Source organism: Schistocerca cancellata, chromosome 1, assembly GCF_023864275.1.
Source record: "Schistocerca cancellata isolate TAMUIC-IGC-003103 chromosome 1, iqSchCanc2.1, whole genome shotgun sequence".
Taxonomy (NCBI): domain Eukaryota; kingdom Metazoa; phylum Arthropoda; class Insecta; order Orthoptera; family Acrididae; genus Schistocerca; species Schistocerca cancellata.
Window position 1 is genome coordinate 383,106,613 of NC_064626.1, and position 22,836 is coordinate 383,129,448.

The 22,836-nt window shown below is 42.9% G+C and overlaps 2 protein-coding genes across 3 annotated transcripts in view; one reads left to right on the top strand and one right to left on the bottom strand.

Annotated features, from left to right (window-relative positions):
- The window catches only part of LOC126175249 (U3 small nucleolar RNA-associated protein 25 homolog), a 103,708-nt gene extending 89,729 nt beyond the window's left edge, over positions 1–13,979 (bottom strand). The window contains exon 1 of the mRNA XM_049921894.1: positions 13,418–13,979. Within this exon, the coding sequence (XP_049777851.1) occupies positions 13,418–13,885 (468 nt within the window). The 5' untranslated portion in view covers positions 13,886–13,979. The remainder of the gene's footprint in view (positions 1–13,417) is intronic.
- LOC126175260 (WD repeat-containing protein 20) overlaps positions 13,903–22,836 on the top strand; it is a 63,370-nt gene continuing 54,436 nt past the window's right edge. For both annotated transcript variants that reach the window (XM_049921905.1, XM_049921914.1), the window contains exons 1-2: positions 13,903–14,282; positions 14,465–14,647. In XM_049921905.1, coding sequence (XP_049777862.1) covers positions 14,028–14,282; positions 14,465–14,647 — 438 coding nt within the window. In that variant the 5' untranslated portion in view covers positions 13,903–14,027. The remainder of the gene's footprint in view (positions 14,283–14,464; positions 14,648–22,836) is intronic.

A 22,836-nucleotide genomic window follows, 5' to 3' on the forward strand; every position in this document is an offset into this window, starting at 1 on the left:
CAATCAATAAGCCAAAAATTGAAACTTCCTGGCAGATTAAAACTGTGTGCCGGACCAAGACTCGAACTCGGGACCTTTGCCTTTCGTGGGCAAGTGCTCTACCAACTGAACTACCCAAGTACGGCTCACGCCCTGTCCTCACAGCTTTACTTCTGCCAGTACCTCATCTCCTACCTTCCAAACTTTACAGAAGTTCTCCTGAAACTTGCAGAACTAGCACTCCTGAAAGAAAGGATATTGTGGAGACATGGCTTAGCCACAGCCTACGGGATGTTTCCAGAATGAGATTTTCACTCTGCAGTGGAGTGCGCACTGATATGAAACTTCCTGGCAGATTAAAACTGTGTGCCGGACCGAGACTCGAACTCGGGACCTTTGCCTTTTGCGGGCAAGTACTCTACCAACTGAGCTACCCAAGCACGACTCACGCCAAGTCCTCACAGCAAAATAAAGGCAATATGGGATATAGTGAAGGACGACACCGGTAGAACCAGACAGGAAGAGAGGCAAATAGCATTAAGAATAAATGATACATTGGTGACAGACATTTTATAACTGTTACTGAAAAGATGGGGTTGTCAGGTTCTGTAGATGCTGCCATGGGATACCTCAGACCAGACATTTCAAGTAACTTCCATAATATGAATTTGATCCTCACTACCCCAGCAGAAGTAATGTTCATCATAAAATCTTTAAAATAAAAAACATCTAGTGGGTATGATGAAATATCAACAAAGCTAATTAAAGAATGTGATTCCGAGTTAAGTAACATATTAAGCTATCTGTGTAACCAGTTGTTTATCAGTGGAATAATTCCTGAATTGTTGAAATATGCTGAAGTTGGCCACTGTTTAAGAAAGGAGATAAAGAAATAGCATCAAATTTCCATCGAATTTCACTTTTGCCAGCAGTTTCAAAAATTTTAGAAAAGGTAATGTACAATCAGCTTTATAACAATCATATCACAAATAACATAATGTAAAAGTCGCAGTTTGGATTTCTAAAGGTTTCTGATATTGAGAAGGCTATCTACACTTACAGTGAAAATGTACTTAATTCATTAGGCAAAAAATTGCAGGCAACTGGTTTATTGTGTGATCTGTCAAAGGCATTTCACTGAGTAAATCACAATATCCTTTTAAGTAAAGTAGAATATTACGGTGTAACAGGAAATGCTGCAAAATGGTTCAAATCTTATATCTCTGGCAGGCAATAAAGAGAGTTATTAGGAAAGAGACATGTATTAAGCTATCACGCATTGTCCAACTGGGAACTAATTACATGTGGGGTCCCACAAGGTTCCATTTTAGGGCCCTTACTTTTTCTCGTGTATATCAATGACCTTTCATCGGTAACATTACCAGATGCCAAGTTCATTTCATTTGCTGATGATACAAACATTGCAATAAATAGCAAATCAAGTGTAGTCTTAGAAAGATCAGCTAATAAAATATTTGTGGACATTAGTCACTGGTTCCTAGAGAACTTGTAAGGGATGATCCACAAGTATATGCCTAACATATGATGACAAGCAGATACAAAAAGTGGACAGTGTTAAATTCTTGGGATTACAGCTTGATAACAAATTCAACTGGGAGGAGCACACCACAGAATTGCTGAAGCATCTAAATAAATCGCTATTTGCAATGCGAATTCTGTCAGACATAGGAGATAAAAAATGAAAAAGCTGGCATACTATGCTTACTTTCGCTCCATAATGTCATGTGGGATTATTTTTTGGGGTAATTCATCAAGCCAAGCTAAAGTTTTCCGAGCACAAAAACGTTCAATAAGAGTTATATGTGGTATGAACTCAAAAATATCCTGCAGAAGCCTGCTTAGGGAACTAGGGATACCAACTACTGCATCTCAATATATTTATTCCTTAACAAAATTTGTCGTTAAAAAATATCACTTTTTCAAACCAACAGCTCACTTCATGTAATCAATACTAGGAATAAGCATAATTTTCACAAGAATTTAAAGTCACTTACTCTTGTACAAAAAGGTGTGCATTACAAAAATACACATTTTCAATAACTTTACAGCAGCCATAAAAAGCTTAACAATCAATGAAATTCAGCTTAAGAGAAGCCTAAAGGATTTATTGGTGGCCAACTCCTCCTCCATTAATGAATTTCTCATTTTTTTTAAAAAATTAAATTCAGTGCATATATATATATATATAAAAATAGAGGGAAACATTCCACGTGGGAAAAATATATCTAAAAAGAAAGATGATGAGACTTACCAAACAAAAGCGCTGGCAGGACGATAGACACACAAACAAACACATACATACACACAAAATTCTAGCTTTCGCAACCAACGGTTGCCTCGTCAGGAAAGAGGGAAGGAGAAGGAAAGACAAAAGGATATGGGTTTTAAGGGAGAGGGTAAGGAGTCATTCCAATCCCGGGAGCGGAAAGACTTACCTTAGGGGGAAAAAAAGGACAGGTATACACTCGCACACACACACATATCCATCCACACATACACAGACACAAGCAGACATTTGTAAAGGCAAAGAGTTTGGGCAGAGATGTCAGTCGGGACGGAAGTACAGAGGCAAAGATGATGTTGAAAGACAGGTGAGGTATGAGCGGCGGCAGATTGAAATTAGAAATTAGCGGAGATTGAGGCCTGGCGGATAGCGAGAAGAGAGGATATGCTGAAGGGCAAGTTCCCATCTCCGGAGTTCTGACAGGTTGGTGTTAGTGGGAAGTATCCAGATAACCCGGACGGTGTAACACTGTGACAAGATGTGCTGGCCGTGCACCAAGGCATGTTTAGCCACAGGGTGATCCTCATTACCAACAAACACTGTCTGCCTGTGTCCATTCATGCGAATGGACTGTTTGTTGCTGGTCATTCCCACATAGAACGCTTCACAGTGTAGGCAGGTCAGTTGGTAAATCACGTGGGTGCTATCACACGTGGCTCTGCCTTTGATCGTGTACACCTTCCGGGTTACAGGACTGGAATAGGTGGTGGTAGGAGGGTGCATGGGACAGGTTTTACACCGGGGGCGGTTACAGGGGTAGGAGCCAGAGGGTAGGGAAGGTGGTTTGGGGATTTCATAGGGATGAACTAAGAGGTTACGAAGGTTAAGTGGACGGCGGAAAGACACTCTTGGTGGAGTGGGGAGGATTTAATGAAGGATGGATCTCATTTCGTTACATTTCGTAGTCTTTTCTGTCATCTTATTTCCTCCTTCTGTTTTTGCCAGCAGTTTTACTTTCTATTCACCTTCTCCTTTTTTACCGTAATCCAGTATACAATTTTATCCCGCCGATATATACTCAATAATACGTAATAATACGTAACCCACTTCCAAACCATTACCAAAAATTTTTTTTTCCGCTTTCAACACTACCGCTGCTATAAAATCCACCGTTTCCAGTTCACAAACAGATCCTTTCAGCTATTAAACAACCTTTTCGGCTAGTTTTAATATCTTTTGCTTTATTTCCATTTCCGTTTTTCTAACATCATCGATCATTTTTAGCCGCTTCCCACAGGTTTTAACGTCATTATTTCTTCATCAGACAATTGTTAGCTTCATTTCCATAATATGCCACCACCAAACCACCCTTTTAATACATCCTCACGTAGTTTTTTCGAAATTTTCCCGTATTTCTCCACCCTTTAACATGTTTTGGCGGCAACACAACCACCTAACCTTTATGCACATCATTATCTACCTACACAAGTTCACCACAGGATCAACATAGCCCAGCTCTAACCAACCCTTTTTCGCCTTTTTTCACACCAGATCTCCATTTGCTTTCTAGTTTTACCTTTATCTCTCCCCATATGTTTTTATATTTATTTTCATTTTCATTTCAGCCTCGTGTTCCACCTTCCACCTTCTAGTACCATGTCACCCTCACAACACGTCCACAACGACCCCATTAAGTTTTATTTACATTCCCTCCGCAAACATGCCTTCGCCCTAGCCAGATTACACTCCCATATTTTATTTTCTCAGGCTTGTCTGACATTTGGCATCACCCCCAAAGGCCTCACACTTAAAGTTCCCATCTCTGGCTGCAACCCTTCTTTCCATCAGTCCCTATACCAGTTCCAAACTGAACAATCCATTGCCCTCACCCACCTAATCCTTCACCTACACATCCGCTCAGCCAATCAACACACCCATCAACTCCTGTCCCTAATAAAAGTCCTCAATCTTTCCTCTCCCACATCCACACCGGTTGTTCAGAGCATCCTCCTACAGGCCAACCGCAAATTAGAACAGCATGCCACCCTCCACCTTAAAAAACTATCCAATCTCCTGGTTTCCCACCTCCGGAAAGGCAACTCACTCACCCTTCACAACCTTTCCAGCAAACCTCAACCTCCTCTCATTGCACACAAACCCAGTCTCTCCCATCTACTCAATCTCCCACTTCCAGCTCCACTCCCTCCAAAACCTCAAAATTCCAATCAACACAATCTGGAACCACAACACCCCAATTCAGTAGTTAACCTCTCCTCCAAACCTCTCTCCCAATCCGAAACCTCTGTCCTATCCAAAGGCCTCACCTTCAGCCCCACTCCCAGATTTAACCAAACAGCCCTTGTCAAAGATTTACTGTCCTACACCCGTACTCTCTGCTGGAAATATCACTTTGCCACGAAGAAAAATGATCCTAATCCTACTCCTAATGATCCAATTCCCCAAGATACTATCCAAATTGAACCATGCCTGGAACAGTTCCGTCCTCCGTCACAGCGGGACCCACCTCCTCTTCCTCAAAATCACCCTCTCCTAACCTTCCAGGAATTTCTGACTTCCAGCCTTGCCTCTCAATCCTTCTTAAAAAACCTTAATCCTACTCCCAACATCACCACTGCTGAAGCCCAGGCTATCCGTGATCTGAAGGCTGACCAATCAATCGTCATTCTTCCGGCGGACAGGGGTTCCACGACTGTGGTACTTGATCGTCGGGAGTATGTGGCTGAGGGACTGCGTCAGCTTTCAGACAACACTACTCACAAAGTTTGCCATGGTAATCCCATTCCTGATGTCCAGGCGGAGCTTCAAGGAATCCTCAGAACCTTAGGCCCCCTACAAAACCTTTCACCTGACTCCATCAACCTCCTGACCCCACCAACACCCCGCACCCCTACCTTCTACCTTCTTCCCAAAATTCACAAACCCAATCATCCCGGCCGTCCCATTGTAGCTGGTTACCAAGCCCCCACAGAACGCATCTCTGCCTACGTAGATCAACACCTTCAACCCATTACATGCAGTCTCCCATCCTTCATCGAAGACACTAACCACTTTCTCGAACGCCTGGAATCCCTACCCAGTCTGTTACCCCCGGAAACCATCCTTGTAACCATTGATGCCACTTCCTTATACACAAATATTCCGCATGTCCAGGGCCTCGCTGCGATGGAGCACTTCCTTTCACGCCGATCACCTGCCGCCCTACCTAAAACCTCTTTCCTCATTACCTTAGCCAGCTTCATCCTGACCCACAACTTCTTCACTTTTGAAGGCCAGACATACCAACAATTAAAGGGAACAGCCATGGGTACCAGGATGGCGCCCTCGTACGCCAACCTATTCATGGGTCGCTTAGAGGAAGCCTTCTTGGTTACCCAGGCCTGCCAACCCAAAGTTTGGTACAGATTTATTGATGACATTTTCATGATCTGGACTCACAGTGAAGAAGAACTCCAGAATTTCCTCTCCAACCTCAACTCCTTTGGTTCCATCAGATTCACCTGGTCCTACTCTAAATCCCATGCCACTTTCCTTGACGTTGACCTCCACCTGTCCAATGGCCAGCTTCACACGTCCGTCCACATCAAACCCACCAACAAGCAACAGTACCTCCATTATGACAGCTGCCACCCATTCCACATCAAACGGTCCCTTCCCTACAGCCTAGGTCTTCGTGGCAAACGAATCTGCTCCAGTCCGGAATCCTTGAACCATTACACCAACAACCTGAAAACAGCTTTTGCATCCCGTAATTACTTTCCCGATCTGGTGCAGAAGCATATAACCAGAGCCACTTCCTCATCTCCTCAAACCCGGAACCTTCCACAGAGGAACCCCAGAAGTGCCCCACTTGTGACAGGATACTTTCTGGGACTGGATCAGATTCTGAATGTGGCTCTCCAGCAGGGATACGACTTCCTCAAATCCTGCCCTGAAATGAGATCCATCCTTCATGAAATCCTCCCCACTCCACCAAGAGTGTCTTTCCGCCGTCCACCTAACCTTCGTAACCTCTTAGTTCATCCCTATGAAATCCCCAAACCACCTTCCCTACCCTCTGGCTCCTACCCCTGTAACCGCCCCCGGTGTAAAACCTGTCCCATGCACCCTCCTACCACCACCTATTCCAGTCCTGTAACCCGGAAGGTGTACACGATCAAAGGCAGAGCCACGTGTGATAGCACCCACGTGATTTACCAACTGACCTGCCTACACTGTGAAGCGTTCTATGTGGGAATGACCAGCAACAAACAGTCCATTCGCATGAATGGACACAGGCAGACAGTGTTTGTTGGTAATGAGGATCACCCTGTGGCTAAACATGCCTTGGTGCACGGCCAGCACATCTTGTCACAGTGTTACACCATCCGGGTTATCTGGATACTTCCCACTAACACCAACCTGTCAGAACTCCGGAGATGGGAACTTGCCCTTCAGCATATCCTCTCTTCTCGCTATCCGCCAGGCCTCAATCTCCGCTAATTTCTAATTTCAATCTGCCGCCGCTCATACCTCACCTGTCTTTCAACATCATCTTTGCCTCTGTACTTCCGTCCCGACTGACATCTCTGCCCAAACTCTTTGCCTTTACAAATGTCTGCTTGTGTCTGTGTATGTGTGGATGGATATGTGTGTGTGTGCGAGTGTATACCTGTCCTTTTTTTCCCCCTAAGTTAAGTCTTTCCGCTCCCGGGATTGGAATGACTCCTTACCCTCTCCCTTAAAACCCATATCCTTTTGTCTTTCCTTCTCCTTCCCTCTTTCCTGACGAGGCAACCGTTGGTTGCGAAAGCTAGAATTTTGTGTGTATGTTTGTGTTTGTTTGTGTGTCTATCGACCTGCCAGCGCTTTTGTTTGGTAAGTCTCATCATCTTTCTTTTTAAATATATTTTTCCCACATGGAATGTTTCCCTCTATTATATTCATATATATATATGTGTGTGTGTTTGTTTGTGTGTCTATCGACCTGCCAGCGCTTTTGTTTGGTAAGTCTCATCATCTTTCTTTTTAGATATATTTTTCCCGCGTGGAATGTTTCCCTCTATTTTTTATATATATATATATATTTATATATACCTAAAAACAAAGATGATGTGACTTACAAAATGAAAGTGCTGGCAGGTCGACAGACACACAAACGAACACAAACATACACACAAAATTCAGGCTTTCGCAACAAACTGTTGCCTCATCAGGAAAGAGGGAAGGAGAGGGAAAGACAAAAGGATGTGGGTTTTAAGGGAGAGGGTAAGGAGTCATTCCAGTCCCGGGAGTGGAAAGACTTACTTTAGGGGGAAAAAGGGATGGGTATACACTCGCGCGCACACACACACATGTGTGGATGGATATATATATACACACACAGGGCTATTACAAATGATTGAAGCGATTTCATAAATTCACTGTAGCTCCATTCATTGACATAGGGTCACGACACACTACAGATACGTAGAAAAACTCAAAGTTTTGTTCGGCTGAAGCCGCACTTCAGGTTTCTGCTGCCAGAGCGCTCGAGAGCACAGTGAGACAAAATGGCGACAGGAGCCGCGAAAGCGTATGTCGTTCTTGAAATGCACTCACATCAGTCAGTCATAACAGTGCAACGACATTTCAGGACGAAGTTCAACAAAGATCCACCAACTGTTAACTCCATTCGGTGATGGTATGCACAGTTTAAAGCTTCTGGATGCCTCTGTAAGGGGAAATCAACGGGTCGGCCTGCAGTGAGCGAAGAAACGGTTGAACGCGTGCGGGCAAGTTTCACGCGTAGCCCGCGGAAGTCGACGAATAAAGCAAGCAGGGAGCTAAACGTACCACAGCCGACAGTTTGGAAAATGGCTAAAGCAGAATCCATACCATTTACAATTGCTACAAGCCCTGACACCCGATGACAAAGTCAAACGCTTTGAATTTTTGGCGCGGTTGCAACAGCTCATTAAAGAGGATGCGTTCAGTGAGAAACTTGTTTTCAGTGATGAAGCAACATTTTTTCTTAATGGTGAAGTGAAAAGACACAATGTGCGAATCTGGGCGGTAGAGAATCCTCACGCATTCGTGCAGCAAATTCATAATTCACCAAAAGTTAACGTGTTTTGTGCAATCTCACGGTTTAAAGTTTACGGCCCCTTTTTCATCTGCGAAAAAAACGTTACAGGACACGTGTATCTGGACATGCTGGAAAATTGGCTCATGCCACAACTGGAGACCGACAGCGCCGACTTCATCTTTCAACAGGATGGTGCTCCACCGCGCTTCCATCATGATGTTCGGCATGTCTTAAATTGGAGATTGGAAAACCGATGGATCTGTCGTGGTGGAGATCATGATCAGCAATTCATGTCATGGCCTCCACGCTCTCCCGACTTAACCCCATGCGATTTCTTTCTGTGGGGTTATGTGAAAGATTCAGTGTTTAAACCTCCTCTACCAAGATAAACGTGCCAGAACTGCGAGCTCGCATCAACGATGCTTTCGAACTCATTGATGGGGACATGCTGCGCCAAGTGTGGGAGGAACTTGATTATCGGCTTGATGTCTGCCGAATCACTAAAGGGGCACATATCGAAAATTTGTGAATGCCTAAAGAAACTTTATGTATGTGTGTGCAGAGCATTTTGAAAATATCTCAAATAATAAAGTTATTGTAGAGCTGTGAAATCGCTTCAATCATTTGTAATAACCCTGCACATATATATATATATATATATATGAGGGAAACATTCCACGTGGGAAAAATATATCTAAAAACAAAGATGATGAGACTTACCAAACAAAAGCGCTGGCAGGTCAATAGACACACAAACAAACACACAAAATTCCAGCTTTCGCAACAAACGGTTGCTTCGTCAGGAAAGAGGGAAGGAGAGGGAAAGACGAAAGGATGTGGGTTTTAAGGGAGAGGGTAAGGAGTCATTCCAATCCCGGGAGCGGAAAGATTTACCTTAGGGGGAAAAAAGAACAGGTATACACTCTCTCTCTCTCACACACACACACACACACACACACACACACACACACACACACACATATCCATCCGCACATACACAGACACAAGCAGACTTGTGTGCACAATGAGCATATACATAAAATTGACAGCAAAATCGATTTTCAGTCACATAATGATCATCTTCAGTGCTGTAGTGTACAATTGTGATTGTTTCATAGCTTTGGTTACTGATAACAACTTGACACCAGTGCCTATGAGTTTTAATTTGTACACTACAGCACTGAAAATGATCATTATGTGATTGAAAATTGATTTTGCTGTCATTAAACCATCAAAATTATGGCCAACGTTGCCCTTCCTTCTAATTTTATGTATATGGTCATTGTGCACACAGCCATCTATGGAGTCGCCAATCACTTTTGCTAATTCCGTAATGTTACACCTTACACACTTGGTAGGGTGCAAAAATGACTCAAGAGTTCAACTAAACAATAAAGACCCTGTAACAAAATTTGCTAAGCAAATACAGAGGAATCGAAGATCGCTGACAACTCGGGAAGAGAAGAATAAATTCAGTCATTAGTCATTGTGAATGATGTCATAGAGCAGAGGCCCCTCCTCACTGACATAAAGACTACTCCACCACTAGCATTTGGCACATGATCAGTAGGATTGGTGGCATTCAAATCATTCGCACTTGATTCTCTGGTTATAGTATGATAACATCTTGCTTGTGAGACTATTCTAGTGTTGGTCTTGCACTTGCTGTCCTGCAAGATGATCAAGCGGTCCAAAGCTACAGCTGATGAAATCCAGCATCCAGTACTGACATCAGCACAGCAGCCAGCACTGATGGGCAGACTGAGGATCCACCAAAACATCTCTGGTCCATGGTGGAAACTGCCCTAAACTCCAGCGTTGCACATGTCTGAAGGCCTAGCATACCAGTGTTCCAGGTTCAGCATTCAGCAAGACTACTTGGCATCTGATATCACAGACCACCAGAGCGGACAACTTGGGCAGTGATCTGAAATGGATCGAGATCTTCCCGAAATGGCATGTGAATCAAAACACAACATCATGGTCACCACCATATCCAAAAATAAAGTTGCCTGTTTCACCAATGGGCAATAAAACTGCCACATCAGGGAGTCATCAACTTCCACTCAAAGCTGATCCACCACCCTCAGCAGAGTCCACTATTGGATTCAGCAGATTGTTCTCTGAATTACGTAGGTGCCAGTCAGCACAGAAGTAGCAGCAACAACTTTTACTTTCAGTAATTAATGGCATAATTTTGGATATTGTTTTGTTACATTTAACGATGCCGGTCAGGTCCTCACTCTACAACCTGAGAAATTAGTGGGAATTTCCACACCACCAACGGTCACCCCTACGGCTCTATCACTCACTCTGTTACAGGTCCATACTCCACTTCAAAGAATTACATGGATGGTAATTGTTATATAAACGTTCAAACCACATACACTCACAGCACCAATAACATCTAATGAATCCAATTTTTACACAACTACATCTTTCCTCCCAAACCTCTGGTATAAAACAGACTAGGTTTATATTTAAAAATACTGCATCCACGTGGTTGTGCAATTCTGCCAGGTTTCCAGAAGCACAACAGCCAGATGTCTTGGTTGCTAAACCAGTGACACTTTTTGCCTTACAGGTATTTAAATGGTAGTCATAAAAGTGTCTCAAATTCTAGGAGAATATGCATTTGCAGACCCCATATATGATGATGAAAACTACCCAATTATCTATCAACCCCATCAACTTTGAGTTGACTGCGCATAATGAACATTAAGGTTGACTTACTGAAAAATGGGTTTGGAAGGCAGGGTTCAGGTACTGAATCTTCGATATCTTTCATTTTAGAACATACATAAGTGATTTATCAAATATGTGCTGAATCCGTTACCTGTACCTGAGGCCTTTCCCTTCTGAGTCAACTTCATTAGCACCATCAGTTGACATCTGTTACTCAAGGACTTTAACTCTATGTTGTCCTTAGGTGTAATTGATGGAGCCTAAACTGATTTACTTTTATAAAATATAAAGGAGAGACTCTAACCTTTCAGGAAAAAATGTTGTTTCTTTTAGGTAAGATGCCCAGCATACCTCCATCTACACATAAAATAATGACAAAATAATATGTTACAGGCTTGATGATTGGACTGCAGGATTCAAAATGCACCACGATTTAAATAAAAACCACATTTGTGAATAAAAGCTGATATTATTTTCTTTTATTTACTTTCTCTCATGAAAATGAAATGATGATGTGGCATTTTTGGCCGGGAGGCCCCATCCAGGGAAGTTTGGCGCCGAGTGAAAGTCTTATTTCAGCTGACGCCACATTGGGCGACTTGCATGTTGGTAATGAGGATGAAATGATGATGAGTACAACACAACACCCAGTCCACGAGCGGAGAAAATCTCCAACCTGGCCAGGAATTGAACCCGGGCCCGCTGCATGGGAGGCAAGCACGTTACCACTCAGCTAAGCAGGCTGACAAATCTCTGCCTGACACCCGATTTCCCCAGATCTAGATTCATGTAGAAACTCGGTCTCCATTCATTTCAGGTAAATGTGACTCATGAATGTTTTATAATTGCTATTCAGCAGTAACAAAGACTAACAATACTGTGCCAATTCACTTGTTTACAAGCAATGCACAAATTGAGTGTGATAGGTAGAAATCATGGTTAAACCATGGGATTAAAGTATCTTTTGTTAGGGGGAGAGAGTTCTATCTAAATCTGAGGACAAGTTGCAGTCAAGAGTAGAGATTTCATCTCCATTAGCATTGTTAAAATCATCAAGGCAGTTATTAAAAAAGGAAAACACATAACTATGCACAAAAAATTCATTCGTCTATTTGCCCATGGATCATTTTAACAATAGTATGTAACATGTCAACAATTCACTTCAAAAAAATTGATTGCATATAGCTAACACAAAAGAAATACATAGGCCTACTTGCACCAAAGAGGACAAAGCACTCACTACAAGGATCTAAAAAAGGGGTAAAAGTACAACGGATTAAGAACAAAACTGAAACAAATTTTACTATTAATAAGGGCTTCCTTCAAATTAAACACGAAATGAACAGTTGTAGTAATGCAAATGAAACAAGATTTTTCAGAAAATATCTGTGGCAGAAATGGGTAACTTATGAAGCGCCCCAGATGTTTGTGTTTTATCTAAAATATTCACAAATGCAAATGTAAATGCAATGCAAATGAAACAGGGGTGTTCAGAAAATAGCTGTGGCAGAAATGGGTAAAGGTTACTATGAAGTGCTCCCCCTCCCTCCGTATTTTTCGTACTTTATGTGTGATGTACTTACATAATATGTATCAAAATACTTGTCACATATCTGTCAGTTATCTACAAGCTTTTCTTGAATTCTTGCTTTCACAAATAAATATGCATTAAATATGGTGTGAAAAAATATTGAGCAACAATTTTAACAATCTGTTAAAACAACCTTTATTCTAGATATCACAGGGGTGTGGGGGCACTATCACACTCAGACATGATTATACACTGAAATCAATGCTGCCTGATTCAATGATTGATTTCTCTCAGTGGGAGTAGAAATTATGACACAGCTGCTTCTTCCATTTCCATGAAGGTTCTCCTTGTAGGACCTACAGAGCACAATGGATTACTTAATTAATTAATGTGCAGTACATGTGGTGCTGCTCTCTATGAACCCTTCAGCAGCATATGTGTACGGTGTGGCGTGTTTTTGTTATTCCAACAATCAAGGCAATGTCGATGATAATACGTTGTTTGTCATGTAATTTTAGCCAGGTAGCAATGGCGATTTGTGGATTTGTTTCAGTTGTGGTAAGGAACTTCATGTTTATCAAGAAAAGCACAGTAGCATTCAAGAAAAAAATTCAAACAGTGTAGGCAAGCATAATTGCTGAACATTGATGCTCCTCCTTTCGAGAGCATCCAAAATGAGATGGAAAACCAGTAGTGATATTTATGAATGAATCTTAAGTGCTCTCAACAACTTCTAATCCTTCACTCATTATTAGCATATAGTCTTCATATATATAATAAAATTCAACAAGTGAAACGACAGTTACTCAGTCCTAGGCAATGAGTTTAACTGATTTTAAATACTCATCACTGGGTAAAACACCGTGCACAATAAATTTCATGGCAATGTAAGAGCACTAAAGGGCATGTTTACCTCATTTGCGTTTTGGCTGCTTGGAATGTCGCCTGGGCGTTTCCTCTCTGGATCCGTGATTTGGCTGGAAGCTTTGGAAGCTATGTTCTTGTTTAGGAAAACTTCCCTGCCAGGCAGAGAGCTCTCCTGAGTTCCTTCCTCCTCAGAGCTAATGAACTCATCATCACTTCCTACTGCTAATCTTTCTGCATTACTCACTTCGTTCAATGTTGAAAGTAGTTGCCTGTAATCATTTTCTTCCTCACTTGAACCACTGTCAATATTTAAGTCCTCAGATCTGACACTTTTCTTCGTCTTTGCATAAGAAACATTTCTTTCTGCAATGTGGTTTATCCGTTTTTTGCTGTTTGTATCGTGGGTAACAATCTCAGACGAATATGTTTTTAAATGCTTTTCGGAAAAAGACTTCTTTTTTCGGTGAGAACCACGCTTCTTGTTAAAAGAACCTTTGTGCCTCCCACGACCCATAACCTTAAAACTCACGTGGTACAACAACTTTACACAAAGTCAACAAAGACAGTCAAATTTTCTGTCGTAATTTAGCAGACAAGTTCAACTGTCGACCAACGATGAATCGAATAGCTATCCCCACTGCCAAAATCTGCGGTGAATGAAAATGGCGGTGCAAGATGGTGGGGGAAAGGATGAGTTAAAAACACAGTTTATAACAAGGGAAGGAACTTACAGATTGATGACCCTTTCGGAATATTCAAGACCCACCAGGGTCGGTTATACCAACAATCAAGGCAATGCTGCTGTTCGTGTGTCGTTTGTTACGTTGCCTGATCCAAGTGGCAACGGTGACAGGATTTGTTTCAATTTTGGCAGGGAACTTTATGTTTACGTTTATAAAGGTGTTAAAAAGGTAAGACAATAAATATAGTGTAGGTTATTCACATTATTCCTCGATATAGGCTCTTCATAGTCATTTCGTAGCTGCTAGTAATTTGTAAACTTAAAACGGCGATCAACATAACCTAACGATATGTTTGGTCCTGTAGATTATCTACTGTTCTTTCTAATTTACTGAATGAAATTGGATTGTAGGCAGCAGATCTCACGAAGCCCGTAGATAAGAAGATGTATAAAGGAACAAACCCAACGTGCCACGATTTTAACGTCGTTACAATGACACCCGACAGTGTTTCCCTGGTAATCGGTTTCTCCACTGGGCAAATTCAGCTCATAGACCCTATCAAGAAAGAACTGAGTAAACTATACAATGAAGAGGTATGATATTACATTTTATTGTAAAATAGTTGTATAGCCACTTATTATTTTTAGGATGTTGTTCTCCATTAATAACTCGTGATTGTAAATCAACCAGTTTTGTGAATGTTTACATGTGACTTAAGTTGGGTAATATTGTGAAGATTCATTACTATGGATAAAATGTTATGGCTGGGTGATATTTCCAATTCAAACGGGTATTTGTAATCGTGCCTTTTAGGTATGAAGATGTCTCGTGTTCAGCTAGCTTCCTTCCACCGTAGAAGCTTTTACTTTGATTGTGTATTCATTGTACTTGTTTTTCTCTGTTGCAAAATCCCCTGTTACTATGTTTAATAGTAGTTTGGTCAACAGCTCCGTTCATGTCGTAATTACTAGAAAGAAGAATAACTTTCTTAAAGATTTAAAGTCACTTAACAGTGATTCAGGAAGGTGTCCACTATTCAGCAATACACATTTTCAATAGCATGCCAGCAGCCATGAAAATCTTAACTAACAATAAAGCTCAGTTTGAGAAGAGTTCTAAGGATTTACTGGTGACCAAATTCATTGTATTCGTTGGTGAATTTCGTAGCAGAACCACTTGATGCATATGTTATTAATAGGATATCACATAACATGAACATTGCGTACACTCTTGAGTTCAGGACAAATCTTGTGCATTAATCTGACCATTGTAAATAAGTATTGCAAAAAATATTTTATTTAATTTTTTTTATTTGATGATATATGAGTAAAGTAGCCACAAAATTGTTACGTGCACCCAAGTGTATGGGACACTTTATATCTTGTGGCAGGTATTATATCCTTGTAAAGGTAAATATGCTTAAGAATTTTTTAAATAATTGTACATCCACAAGAGCAATTTCCTTTGGGATGTGTGGAAAGCACATTAGCATATTTGTTATTTTGTAAATATTTATCATGTATTCTTGTTTCCCAACATGTACCTCATCACAGAGGATCTCCTCGCTACAGATCAATTGCAATGAAAAGTAAATCTATATCCATATCTATTGTGATTTTTGTTACTGTCATTGGAGATAAGTTGACAGCAATTTTTGTCCATTCTGCAAATGAATGTAGTTTACATCAGGATATTAGTGAAGAAATTAAGTCTTAGAGCGTGTTTCTTATGTTTAGAAGGAAACATTGTGCATCTAATGCCTATGTTTTAAACCAGTAAGGAAGAAAACTTTGTTATAGTAAAATAAGTATAGTTAAGGTTTCTTTAATTTTATACGTAACCTAGTGGAAGAGGGGTATGCAGTTTGTTATGTAACAATATAAGAAAATAATATAGCTCAACCACATGTATAATATTAGTCACTTGAAAATCTGATTACATTATATCTGATGTATATTGGAAGAGCAAGCTTTCAACTTGAGAGACAGATCACCACAAGAATCATAAACCTAATTATATAAAAGTATATTAACTTATCAAAATGAAAGTACAATTTTAAGTTCATGTAGTTTTCATTTAATTCCATTGGCAGACAACTCGTAAACCACAGTCTCCACTTTTTGATCATACAGTATATTGAACTGTGCAGTGTTCTGGGTCAGTAGCACTTATTTCAGCTTCCAGCAGCTGTTTCCTTCCAAAATCAGGTGAGCATAAACTTCATGCTACCATTTTGGAGGCATCTAGGAAGGATATTTCATTGCAGGCAGCACATATGTCTGTCTGATAAATTTGTTGCCCCTGTTTGGAGCAGACCACATTATCGCAGAATTATTGAGACACTTCGGATAGCCAGCCATGGCACAACTATTTCACCTAATGTGCAAAACACACTGAGGTGACAAGTCATGGGCTACCTCTTAATATTGTGTCAGAGTCCCTTTTGCCCAGCATTTCACACAATGTTGCTTGTCCGTTAGCACTGACAAGTCTGTGCAAACGCTGCTGCTCTCGGTTATTAGGTGAAGGCGATCGGCCACCACGTTGTCTGTGGTGAAAGGGAATGCCTGATATTTGGTATTCTCAGCACACTCTTGACACTGTGGATCTCCGCATAGCACTGACAAGTCTGTGCAAAAGCTGCTGCTCTCGGTTGTTAGGTGAAGGCGATCGGCCACCACGTTGTTTGTGGTGAAAGGGAATGCCTGATATTTGGTATCCTCAGTACGCTCTTGACACTGTGGATCTCGGTATAATGAAATGCCCAACAGTTTCTGAAATGGAATGTCCCATGTCTCTAGCTCCATTAGTTATTCAAAGTTGTTTGATTCCCATTGTGCAGCCATAATCACATTGGATACCTTTTCACACGAATCATCTGAGTACAAATGACAGTTCCACCACCTCCCAGGTGGCTCACAACTCTCTTGTGAGTATTTGCTTGGCTACAAGGTGCCCCCAGGCTTTCCAGCATTACTTTCTTTCTGTGTTGAAAGCTTATACTGCCACTATCCCTTTCCCCCTTGCCTCTCCATTGGATGGTTTTCTTGAGGCAGACGTGATTTATGATTTGGGACTCGAGATTCCACTTCCGTTGTTTTCTACTTTTCATTAAATCAACACATGGTCGCCATTGTTGGGTTTTCAGAATTCTCCAGAAGTGTGGGCTATACAGGGAAGGTGGCCCAGTATAGTGTATGATCCACCTTTTTGCTTTCCATCGTCACACCCTTCCCTTTAATGGCATAATACACCCCTAACCCAGCAAGGTAGCCAACGCATTGTGGCAGGTGGCTGTCAAGTACCTGCAGTTATACACCTGACAATGCCGGGATTGCAGTGTTGGTGCCTGAGATGAAAACTCTGAATGTATGCGAAGGAGTATGAGCCCATTGTGGCTGGGGCACAGGGACTCCGAGCAACGGATTACTGGCCAGTCAGCTGTTGCTGAGACTGGATAGCACCCATGGGGAGAGCCCTCATTAGGAGTGGGTGGCACCATGGCAGATGAGCTGCATATGAAGCTATCTCCTGCTGGTGTCATATGGCCCCAGCATTCTCTGTGGAAGGAAAGTCATCTTTTAATGCATAGAGATACAACCCTAAAATGTTCCCTGCCATGGATGCGCTGTAGGAGAAACATACAGCTAAGCGGAAATCACAGAAGTATTCCCCGCACTACTTGGTTTGCACAACTGGTGGGGATTCTATCTTGGCCACAAAAGCCCTTATTCTTTGTGGAGAACTAAGATGACGAGTTTGTGAAAGTGGCAGCCATTTCTAAAATGTAAAGTGGGTCAATTTTGATCAAAACAGCATCCCCTGCCCCTTTCTTGTAAGAATCTGAGTCGCATACTGTTGACCGTCAGTCCCCATAATAATCAGGGCATCATTTTCCATTGAGACCTGCTCTTGCCATCTGATGATAAGCTACGTGCCAACTTGGAGCGATGGTGTGTGCACTTTGTCTGTCATATATCTAGGGGGCCAAAGAACAATAAGGTTGCTACCAGTGACTTCATCTTGATCTTTAAGGGTGATTCATTGCCTGAAAAGGTCTAGCTGATGGTATACCAATGTGATGTGGGACGCTCCCCTCCATGTGGTGCTTACAAAGTGCTTGGAACTCAGGCACATGTCTTCACTTTGTAGCGTTAGCCCCATCTGTAGAGATTGTGGTTGAGTACCGCCCGCGAACACTCCTTGTGCCCCTCCCCCGTATGCAAGACTGGACAAACTAACTTATTAAGAGGCCAAGAAGTAGTACAAGCAGTTTCAGCCATCATGTCAAATGGTGTCATATGCTACAGCTACGACAACATCACCCTCTTTGGTGATTGAAGTCCTGCGCTTTACATCTCCTGTAGTGGGTCCTCAGGATTGCTCAACAGTGGATGCCTGCCCCTCTGATGGTTGGGAGATGCCCTCTTGCTACATCCTCCACACTTACTTTGGGATAGATGGCTTCCCACCCTCCAGGGACATTAGTCCCCACCTCAAAGCCAGAGACATATAACCTTCTTCCAGCTTTTCTTACCAGGAGGAGAGCCTGGCTATCCACCTGGTTTCTTGGATTGGTTGCAATTTTGTTACTTTTGCTTGTTCTTTCATCCTTTTTGGCGTTTAGGTCCCCACTTGAGGTTTGACCTTCACTTCAAAATGTCCTGTTTTTACTGTGAGCCGTATGGGGAAGAACTTTCTCCCTAGCATCTATGGTGTGGATTCCTCTGCCCCCCACCCCTTCCTTCCCCTCTCTCTTCCCCACTGTAGCCCCCTTACACCCTGCTAGGTTACCAGCATGTGTAGACAGTCAGTGTATTGGAACTGTTATGTACCCATATGGCTGAGCCCCCTGACAACACAGGGATCACACTACTCATACGTGAGCTGTTCCCTACCCATGTGCGCCAAGGAGTGGTTGCTTATCCTCTTCGGAACTCCCAGCAACACTTGCTGTGCCAGACAGCCCTTTCTATTCCTGGGTGGTGCCCATGGCGAGAGCCCCTAGTCAGAGTGGGTGGTATCAGGGCAGATGTTTGGTGCATGAAGCATATCAAGCAGCAAAAATCTGGCCATTCTCAAACTGCCGTCTCTTCAAATGGTGAAGGATCCTTGAATGCTGCTTTGTATGACTCGGTAACCTTCCCTTCCCTGGCTTCAGCATGGGAGGATGGACAGGCTCACCGTCTTGATTCCAACTGCGGATCTACATCATTCATATGGCTTTCCAGCATCTTGTCTATACCATTCTTGCACAGTTCCAGGATGCCACCATCTTTTATACTGATGGCTCTAAGACTATCAGTAAGGTAGGAGACTACTGGCTGCAAACACCGTTTATTGCCAGAATCATGTAGCATGTTCACAGCAGAGCTTCTAGCCATTCACGGGACTCTCCTTTCTGTTTCTCAGGCCTCCCTCTACAGTGTTTTAATTTGTTCAGATTCCATGAGCAGCCTACAGGCTATCGACTGGTGCTACTCTTGTCACCCTTTGGTCTCTGCTATCCATTTGGGACGCTACTGCTCGTTGTAATAAATTCTGCACAATCAAGGGGTCTACTGAAGATTGGCACTTTTTCTTCCACTCCTCTCGAAAGGAGTCCATGGTTTTATGCTGTTTACACATTGATCGTACCCAGTTCATCCATTGTTTCCTCCTACGGAACTGCCCACCCCCACAATGTGGTTGTGGAGCCAGACTGACAATGTCTCACATTGCTGGAATGTCCCCTTCTTTCAGCATTTCGTGTTAAGTGTAGTCTTCCCAATTCCTTAAATTTAATATAAGCAGATGATCCACGGATGGTTGAACTGGTCCTCAACTTCCTCCATGACAGTGGTTTTTATTTCCAGATATAAGGTTCTCCTTCAGTCTTGGAGCAGGGTTGGGCTGGTTGTAGTTAGGACTTCTACAATCTTCTCGGTCTGTGACCCCATGGCCACCCCCTCCCCCTTTTTTCCCAGTTTTTTGATTTGGTCTCACCTGTTTTGCCTTTACTGTATGTTTTACTGTTCATTATTTTATAATTTGACTCCCCTGACTGGACCCGTCCAGTTTTCGCACACCCTCTTTCTTCTGTGACTCACTCCAGAATCATGGGACTGATGACTTCGGGTTTTGGTCCCATAACTTCTCTCAATTAATCAATCAATCAAGTAGTCCTCCGAGAAGATTGACATTCTGGTGGCCCCCACGCCACCAAACCCCACCTGTTCCACTGTTGTGGCTGAGGAGGAGATTCCAGTAGTCTTCCCCCCTACCCCCCACCTGACTGAGCTCCAACATCTTTCAAATACTTCCCTTGCCTTACTCATTGCCCTTCAGGAGACTTGATTTCCAGCAATGTAGACCCCAGCTCTTTGTCAATACTAAGAATCGTTCTCCCAATGACAGGGTGTCGGTTGGAGTTCCACGTGCATTTTCTGAACACTTTACATAGTGAACTTGTGCCTCTTAATACACCTTCTTGAGGCTGTGGCTATTCGGGTAAGGGCATTTCAAGATATTACCATCCACAATATTTACCTACCTCCTGATGGAGGAGTGTCTCAGAACATATTGTTTGCATTGGTTTGTCAGCTACCGTACCTTTCCTGATCGTGGGTGATTTCAATGCCCTTAACACCTTGTGGGGTGGAACCACCACCCCTGACCATGGTAAAGATGTCGAAAACTTACTGGCACAACTTGACTGTTGCCTCTTGAAAGTTGGTGCTCCCACACACTTTAGTGTGGCACACAGAACTTTCCGGACATTGACCTTTCCATCTGCAGCCCATGTCTTCTCCCATCCATCCACTGGGAGTCCATAATGACCTGTGTGATGGTGACCCCTCCCCAGTCTTCCTGCCCCTCCCCTAGTGTCACTTACCTGGATGCCGACTCAGATGGGCTCACAAAAATGCTGACTGGGGTGTATTCTCCTCTGCTGTCACTCTTGGCTCCCCACCTCATGGAGATATCAATGAGACAGTCCAGTATAGAACTACAGTCATTGTTTCAGCAGCTGATTTAGCAACCCCTGTTTCGGGCCCACCTCAACGAAAGACAGTAACATAGCGGTCATCAGAAATCACAGAGGCCATTAGAGACAATATGTGGGCTCTCCAACACCATAAGTTGCACCCATTGATTGAGCACCTCATTGCCTGTAAGCAGCTCCGTATCTGAGCTGGCCACCAAATACAACAATGGAAGTGAGAGTGCTGGAAACAGCACATTTCAACCATTGGACCACGTACCTCTTCTTCGCAAGTTTGGGCAAACAGAAGATGTCTCTATGGATACCAGACACCTGCAGGTGTACCTGGTATTACTCTTAATGGCCCATTCTAGACTAACCCAGATGCCGTTGCTGAACATTTTCCTCTGTATTATGCTCGAGCCTTAGCATCTGAGAATTATCTACTTGTCTTTCATGTCCTACAACAGTGTGTGGAGCAAAAGCAGTTGTCCTTTACTTCATGCCACCTGGTGCCATTTAATGTTCCATTCAGATAATAGGAAATCGCCAGCGTCCTAGCCCACTGCCCTGATACAGTCCCAGGGCCAGACCACATCCACAACCAAATGATGAAGCACCTATCAGTGAGTTCCCATTACATTGGTGAGAAAGCATCATCGTTCCAGTACTGAAACTGAGTAAGCACTCTCTAGAGATGGACAGTTATCATCCAATTAGTCTCACCAATGTTCTCTGCAATTTGCTTGAATCCATGGTCAGCTGGCAGCTGTGTTGGCTCCTGGAGTCTTGGGAGTCTTCTGGTTCCATCCCAGGGTAGTTTTTTGCCAAGGCTGTTCTGCTACTTATTATCTGGTTTACCTGGAGCATGCCATGCAAACAACTTCCGCCTGATGTCTTCATGTTATAGACTTCTTCTTCAACCTGCAAAAGACTTTAACACCACATGGCGACACCACATCCTCTTTGCCTTATGTGAGTGTGGTCTCCGGAGCCTCTCCCGATTTTTATCCAGAACTTCCTGTCGCACCATACTTTCTGGGCTCAAGTTGGTGCTTTCCACAGTACCCCACATAAGTAAGAGAATGGAGTCCCAGAGTTTACTAGTTAGTGCCCCTCTCTTTCTAGTAGACATAAATCATATTGAAACAGCTGTGGGGTCGTCAGTCCTTGCACTCTGGCAACTTTTGCCTCTGCTATTGCTCCTCTAGTGTGGGTGATGCTGAATGTCAACTGCAAGGCACCGTTCGAAAGGTGCTGGCATGGGCCCTCAGCCGTGGCTTTTGGATTTCAGCCACCAAGATTCGAGTGATGCACTTCTGTCTCTGTCGTACCATTCACCCAACCAGAAGTTTACCTTGATACCAACTGCTCAATCTACTGGGGACTGATCACATATTAGGATAGGTCTTTGATTCTCGGTTGACATGGATTCCCCATCTTCGCCAGCTTAAGCCAAAGTGGTGGCTGCAACTTATTACATTTTGCTGCCTGAGTAACACCAGCTGGGGTGTAGATCGCATGATCCTTCAGCAGCTTTACAAAGCCCTGATACAATCCCGTCTTGATTATGGGAGTCTGGCATACTGTTCGGCATCATGCTCAGCTTTGCAGATACTGGGTCCAGTACACCACTTTCAACGGGGTCCTTTCGAACTTGCCCTGTGTACAGCTTATTCATGGAGGCTGGGATCCCTCCAATAACGGTCAGGTGTCAACAAAAGCTTGTCAATTATGATACCCATGTTTGCAGCTCCCCTAAGTGTCCGAACTACCATCTTCTCTTTCCAAATATGGAAATCCATCTCCTGCGATGGC